This window comes from Bolinopsis microptera, unplaced genomic scaffold (genome assembly GCF_026151205.1).
Source record: "Bolinopsis microptera isolate Bmic1 unplaced genomic scaffold, MBARI_Bmic_1.0 sca165, whole genome shotgun sequence".
Taxonomy (NCBI): domain Eukaryota; kingdom Metazoa; phylum Ctenophora; class Tentaculata; order Lobata; family Bolinopsidae; genus Bolinopsis; species Bolinopsis microptera.
This window is the reverse complement of record NW_026971937.1, coordinates 4,426-12,232: the sequence shown is the minus strand read 5'-3', so window position 1 is coordinate 12,232 and position 7,807 is coordinate 4,426. Positions and strand designations below refer to the sequence as shown.

At 37.9% G+C, this 7,807-nt stretch overlaps 1 protein-coding gene across 1 annotated transcript; it reads left to right on the top strand.

The window, feature by feature from the left end:
- Positions 1-4,998: 4,998 nt before the first annotated feature.
- Positions 4,999-7,436, top strand: LOC134825851 (uncharacterized). The gene is made up of 4 exons (XM_063838041.1): positions 4,999-5,824; positions 6,128-6,340; positions 6,599-6,720; positions 6,882-7,436. Exons 1-3 carry the CDS (start codon positions 4,999-5,001, stop codon positions 6,688-6,690), a joined length of 1,131 nt encoding a protein of 376 aa, XP_063694111.1. The 3' UTR covers positions 6,691-6,720; positions 6,882-7,436.
- Positions 7,437-7,807: the final 371 nt, after the last annotated feature.

The window sequence follows — 7,807 nt, the reverse complement described above, 5'->3', positions numbered from 1 at the left end:
ATAATATTTTATTTGTCTGGTTGCCGTGGTTGGTTCTTAAGAACAATCGATTACGTGAATATCAATAATGATTATTTTTGACAGTGCATCTGTAGTCCAGCTTTATGGAAGACAATGGTGAATTGTTTACAGATGGCAAATTAGGCGATTTCAATGTCAATATTGCGAAATATGTTTTTACCGTATCATGCATTTTAAAACGTTTTCAGTTCCTTCTTTTCACCTTATACTTTTAAAAAGTGTAGTGTGTTTGTATCTGCTGTTAACTGAAATAGTCTTACTATACTATACTCTTCGATTAGAATGAACCAAAAAGACTTTTATCATTTTGCCGTATTATTTTTGCTCGCAGAAGTGGCATGAAGCTTCTTGACCTAATCGTACATTATCAATGTACAATGTACATGTAGTAATTAGTATCGTGATATTAAGTTTTCAATAACAAAACTAACCAAAATTAACCGAAAGAAATGGCCATATTTGGAGAGGTAAAGACTTGGGTGTATCCAGACTTTAGAATTTGGTACAAGCCCACCAGCAGCTGGGACATATTCTTCAACTACTTCTTCGCTGCCCTCTTCATCCTGGTCTTCTTAACAGGACTGTTCCAACCCGTCATAGTCTACTACCACTCCAAACAAAAGAGGACAATAGCTAACATTCTGTTTCTATGCATCTCCAGTCTGGATACGTTCAAAAGCTTATACTTTCCGGTTTGGTTAGTCCCGAGACTTCTCTCCCCGATTGATGAAATTGGACCGTATGTCCAATTTGGCTACAAAGGATGGTTTGGGTTGATGAACAGCGTCTTGGCTTTTGTACCAGCCCAGATCACCTATGCTTTGATGCTTCTCTTATGCGGGTTTAGATACCTCATCATGCTCACTTCCATGAACCCGAACATAAATCTGAGGCCAGTTAAAATCATATCACCATTTGTGTGCCTTGCTGGTCCAGGAGTTATGGTAGGGTATTGGGTTTGGGGGACGGTCAAATACAAAGGCAGTGGCTCCGCATTCGTCAGGATTACCCAGACGGCATTTCCAGCAGACGTGGAATGGATGCTTGGCTCGAATGATTTCCTGCATGTTTCCTGTGGAGCCTATTTCTTCATGATTGTTCTAAGCGTTATCTTTAGTGTTCTAAATGCTCAGTATCTCATGAAATCTATCGGAGCTACCCCCTGTGAAGCATCAAACAACGATCTGAAGAGAAGTGTGGCGTGTATCCTGGTGATGAACCTCTTTAGTATTATCATGGCTATCCTCAACGTCTGTTGGTTGGTCTACCAGATTAAATACAGCATGTACAGAGCATTCCCTACCTACCTTGATGTCCTGAGGTTCACTTTTTGGTACGGGTTCCCTCTCACTCAAGCTTCCTTCAACGCCATTAGCTTCGCCGTCATCAGCTCATCCTTCAGAAGCTTTGTAAGAAATCTTGATCCCGTAAAGAAGATCTGGCCGGTGAACACTCCCGCAAATCTATAGTTTCAACTTAAAAATGTCCGAATACCAGCATGAGTGGAGTCAAATGAATTGAAAAATTTCCTATTTTTCATTTAATTTGCACGTGGGCGGTCGTACAGTGTACATACAACAGAAATAATTCTTTGAATTATAGTAGAGACTAGAAAGCCCGTGGTAACAGGGACGAAGCTAGTAAGCTAGTAGTATTCTTTGAAAGAAAGTTTTAATCGCATCAAAAAATATCCATCTCAACCGAAGATACAGCCGATTTAAATATAAAAAGATAAAACACTTTAAACACAACGTAATTACCACAAAACCGATCAAAATGACGTTAAAACAATCTTTGCACGTGCATGTGTGCATTAAAACACCGTTGCTATGGAACCTTTTGGTTGTTACCTAAATTCCTATTTTTCATCTAATTTGCACGTGGGCGGTCGTACAATGTACATACAACAAAAAGAATTTTCTGAATTATAGTAGAGACTAGAAAGCCCGTGGTAACAGGGACGAAGCTATATATAGTAGTATTCTTTGAAAGAAAGTTTTAATCGCATCAAAAAAGATCCATCCCGACCGAAGATACAGCCGATTTAAATATAAAACGACGTAATCACCACAAAACCGATCAAAATGACGTTAAAACAATCTTTGCACGTGCATGTGTGCATTAAAACACCGTTGCTATGAGTATGGAACCTTTTGGTTGTTACCTAAATTCCTATTTTTCATCTAATTTGCACGTGGGCGGTCGTACAGTGTAACTGTACATACAGAATAATTCTCTGAATTATAAGTAAGATAGCTGCTTCGTTACATACTTTAGAAATAAGAGTAGAGTGTTTTATATATTTGATTCGAATTTTTAAAGATGAAAGACCATGTTACGAGTTAAACTGGTCAGGAAATTTTGATTTACTGCGCTTATGTTAATTTGTTAATGAGAACTAAATTTTAATTGTTTGAGATATTTGACTTATTTTGAGATATTTGACTTGTAATCGTATTGTAATTGTATTTTAAATTTGATCGATTGGCAGAAATCAATGGTTGTGTAGATACCGTTTATTATTTCGAACGTAATCGGTGGTTATCAGATTTGGTGTTAAACTGTAAATGAAATAGCACAAGAACTAAAAACAAGAAACAACTTTAAAGTCAGAAATTAGGCCTAAAAACGTGAAATAAATTTTAAAATTAAATAAAAAATTGTGGCTAAAATTATTAATCTTTAAACCCTAAAAACATTAAAACATAAAACCCACCTCAGATTGGGGTATCAGGAACTGCAGATGATTTGGTAGACGGATAAGGACCGAAAGCTTCCTCTTTTGAGTGGGCTAACATGTTCAGAGCAGCAAGAACCGTGAGTAGAAATTAAATTCAAACGATCCATTAAAATTTCATTATTTTATACGTTTTAGGTACTTAAAAATATACTCTGATATCAAGATATGAGTTAGTATTGGAACTGTCGCTGAATTTGAAAAAAATACTTACGGGGATAAGATTAGATCCACATGAAACTTAAAATATATCAGTACGTATGTCGTTTAGCTGTCAGTTGTGGGATAAATACGCTGTCGCAGATGAACTTCAATGTAGTAACAAGAAGGAGTAGATTGTCACAACATTCTTATCCTACCAACATTCTTACCCCAGCCCCACCTAAGTTAACCTTTATAAAGTGCCCACTTTGCAACCTTTTCATTATTCTTTGTGACGTTATTTCTTTAAATTTTACTTCAGCTAATATAATAGCACCAATTATTGTTGTTCTTGGACTTTTCAGAATTATCTTTACAGTTCCACTTGTAGCGCGATGCACTACTGGGTCGCGCGCGCGCATCCAATAATGCTTCTCGCAACCACAGTATGCAGATCGGCGAGATGCGAAGGATTGACATCGTGAATCAACAGTTCCACATACTATTTTGATATATTATGACACATTAGTGATTAGTGCTATAATTTCCTCAGCTACCTAGGAAACTGAAACTGCCCTGTTCGAGCCTTATTTGGCCCAGTTCTCGAAGTGTGCAAGAGTATACATTCACATACTATGATACTACTGTTAATGATAATAATATAATGGCATGCATTGAATTCTGTACTGTAGAATTACTCGTTCCTGCCACAACCCATGATACTGATAGAGGTTGTATTTGTAACAATGCAGTGTCTAGCTCCAAGATTGTCTGAGCACCCTGCCTATCTCCCATAAACCCTGTAAACTGTCCCAACTAACAAGCTATTCACAGGAACATCCCTGTTAGTGAAGCTCTCTGCATCCAGAAAGCAGGAAATATTGCCCTCTGCACCTTGTATCGGGGGTTATCTGGACACAAGAACCCTTACCAGGCCGATAATATCACGCGGGCGAAGGCTAGACAGGGCTTTGTCATTTGGAGATATAGATACGACTATTAGATAGTATGTCTTCAGTCTCACGACTCACTTGTCGCTGCCGCCCCTCAGTAGCTTATTTAATATCAGCCTCATATCAAAGTTTGTCAGTGCTCAGTGGTTTGCTTTTCGAGAGCTCTTAATAAGAACAAGATATTTCTCAGTTCTTCTATTTGGACTGAGTGCGGGGAACTTATTTCACATTTGTCTAGAAATATAATTTTGTGTAAAAATAATTCTAGGAGCATTTTTCGATGAATTTCTCAAATATAATTATTTTATTTCGCCGCGCGGTGGCAAGCAATATTATATATATATATAATACTATATATCATGATAATACTAGCAAGCTAGGTTAAGCCATTTTTTTCTTTCTACTGAAGAATAAAAGATGAAAACTCTTGTCGTACCGTACATAAGGTAATTAGGTATTGGAACAAAGCCAGGGTGAGAAACACTAACAGGGTACTTGTAAGTAGAAACACTAACACTAACATGCAGGGTTCATGTTATGTATCCTGGGTCTGGACAGGATATTACCCGCTTAAAATATTTCCATCACGTTACATAATACTCAATGAATGTGACAGATCTGTGATGTTGCAATTAGTGTAATCCATGTCCGACCACAATGTTATCATGGTCCCACCGCTTTGTTTCGGGTTACTCCTAGCCAAAATAAAGTTAAAAGTGATTGGCGTTTGCATTAATTATTTGTAATCCAGCTACAGTCTGATAGTTGGTACTGGTAGAGTTAAGTTTAATTGGTGTTCTCAATACCTCGATAAAACGTTACTGTTTGTAGTGCGATGCACTATTTATTGGGCATAGTACATAAATAGTAAATGTAGCGGCAGTAAAATTATTCTGGTTCGCGTGTAGTTTTATAATTATGGCTGATTTCAAGGGCGTTTGAAACCCCCTTTTGTACCCGACCCCTCCTCCAGAGTCCAGGGTTTGAATTAAATTCTTATTCAGCTCGGAAGAAACCAAATAATACTGTTATTATTAATATTAATGATAGCCTTCCTGACCCAGCTCTAAAAACGAAGAAGTAACTAATAACCAATTAAGGTTGTATAAAGTATTAAAATTATTAATGAATCATTAATCTCAAAGTATGACAATGTCTTTTCCACTACTAACAGTCCTGCTTGCTCTGCAATTCACCTTCCACTCTGTATTGGCTTCTAAAGCTCTCCAGTTCGGCACCACTCTTGAAGACTATGTCAAATTCTCGCCTGATATGAGTCAGGTCAAATCTTCTCTAACGGTATGTTCATGGGTAAAAAAGCAACTCCCAGGCGCCACTAGATCTTGGATTACCTACACAACAACAACGCACAGGTTCGAAATCCTCATTTCAGACGGTGGATCTTACAACTACATTCACGACAGCAATAACGACCTGACAAGTAGTATTCCAACAGTTGTGATGAACACATGGACTAATCAATGTCAAAGCTGGTCGCAGAGCTCTGGGAAGATGAAGACTTACTATAACGGTACCCTGGTTGGATCTAAAAGCGTTTCCTCAGCTCCATTAGAAGAGGGAGGTGTCATCACTCTGGGACACGACGCTGGTAGCCCAGGTGAAAGTGAAATATTTGGTGGGCAGCTAATGAAACTGGACATATTTGGAAAAGAGCTCAGTGCAGAACAAGTTTCAGAGTTATACAACGCTGGGAGATGTTCCAATACAGAAAAGAAGCACCAGGAAGTTAGATTCATCACCTGGGAGAGCATACTGAGTCAGGACAGGACTGGCAATGTCACGGAAGTGGACTCTGGGTGTCCTGCTGAAGAGGAGGAAGAGGAGGAAGAGGAGGAAGAAGATTGTAAGTGTTCTCACAGTATCTGGGACATACTGTATGATCAGACATACTTTAACCAAACACTTACCGCCGAGAATCTGACCAAGCTAAAATCTGCCTGGAACATGTTGGGTAAGTAAGCAAGTCAGGTTTGTCATAATATCATTATCATAATATGTACTAATGTACATTGTACAGTGATTTTCGATAAAACAATGACTTTCGCAGAAGGAAATTATTTGATTAAGGCATCGTTCTACAAACATATCAATTCTGAAATAAATTGTGTCTGGGTAATACTGGAAGTTGATTTATTTATCCTGTAACGTATCAGAACAATTATGATTCACCTCTTCAACTCTGTCCTAATCTATTAAACGTGGAACATTTATATTATACGATAGAAATAAACTATAATAGTAATTTCTCTTGCAGACCATTTCGTCGGCACATCAATCACGGAGAACATCATAGCTCATTTTAAGGCATACCACCCTATGCCAGCAGAGGAAGAGGACGAAGAAACAGAAGAGGGAGATTGTGAGTGTTCTCACAGTATTTGGGACGTACTGAATGATCAGACCTACTCTAACCAAACACTTACCGCTGAGAAACTGACCGAACTAAAAGCTGCCTGGAACATGCTAGGTAAGTGAACAATAACTGAGTAGGTTTATTTTGTCATAGTAAAAAATAAGTTGTTATGTTTTTTATTTCCTTCGTTCTAGATTTGGTCCTACGACTAGATACTGGTGCAGGGGAGGTTAATTGTATTAATTGGGAAGGCAGGGTTTTTCAGTTTTGATTGGCCAATACTGGAAGCTGATTATTTAATTGGGTTCATACCCGGTCTTCCTATCTGTGTAGTAGTAATCCAGAAATAAATTAATAATAATTTATTTGCAGACCATTTCGTTGGCACACCGATCACAGAGAATATCATAGCTCATTTCAAAACCTACCACCCTATGCCTGCAGAGGAAGATGACAGCAGCTAAGAAAGAAAGAGAGATCATTATAACTCACCGGTACATTGATTTTAATTATTTTCATGATATCTACTTATTAATAAGGTTTTCTGATTAAAACTTTTGAGATTGTTAATTACTGTCAATATTACTGGTCGTAGCTCTGAATTGTCTCTAGTCGGTGAAATTTCTGATATTTCTATAAATCGCATTCTCATCAGGTCCTACTACCACTACAAAGTAGAATGTTCTTACAATGGCTGCCTGGTTACTCATTTGAAAACGAGGATCTACTTTTTCTGCTACGTATCATGGGATTAGTCTGGATTCAGGACTTTAAAGCTTTAGCAACCGGTTTCCATAACAGTAATCTGTTTTAGAACATTCTTAACATTTATGACTATGTTTTACTGACTCTGATTTTATCAAGAGCCATTTTTGAACACTAACAGTTATTTTACTGACCCATATTTTGTATCACGTGGTGACCCCCACGGTCGCTTCACCCCTGTAGAGTTTCGACGATACAGGGGGAGCCGCGCACTTCGTGCGCGGCGGGTCATACAACGTATGACAACCCATATTAATTAACTAATTGATAGCTAATTTTGGCTAATATAATGCCACTATCAGTGTCGACGGACCTGATTAAAATAAGTTGTTTGAAAAATGAATATTTATATTTTTTAACATTTTGAAACGAAAAAAGAAAACATTTTAATAGATAGTTCAAATAAATAGGTTTTTAACTTTAAGTTTAAAAAGAGGATATATTTAATATTTCTGTTATTATAAATTAGAAACGATTTACATTTTACATTTTATTCTAGATTAGTCTTTAATTTAATTTGTCCAAATAAATTTTATCGTTGCTTTTAGTTCCATCACTATCACGTCGTGACCCCATTCACTAAGTGGTGATTTTTGCTAATATCGTGGCGAAAGCCTCTGCGCGGCAGGTCTGCAACGTGTGACAAGCTAGATGTGCTCATGTGCTGGTGCAGTGCGGTGCAACAATTGCGAGACATAAACCCTAATCCCAACCCTGCCCTACTCTAACCGTAACCATAACCCCGAAGCTATCCATAACCCTTACCACATGCCTTACCCTAACCCTTACTGGGCCGCGCTCAGCCTGTCATTCCAC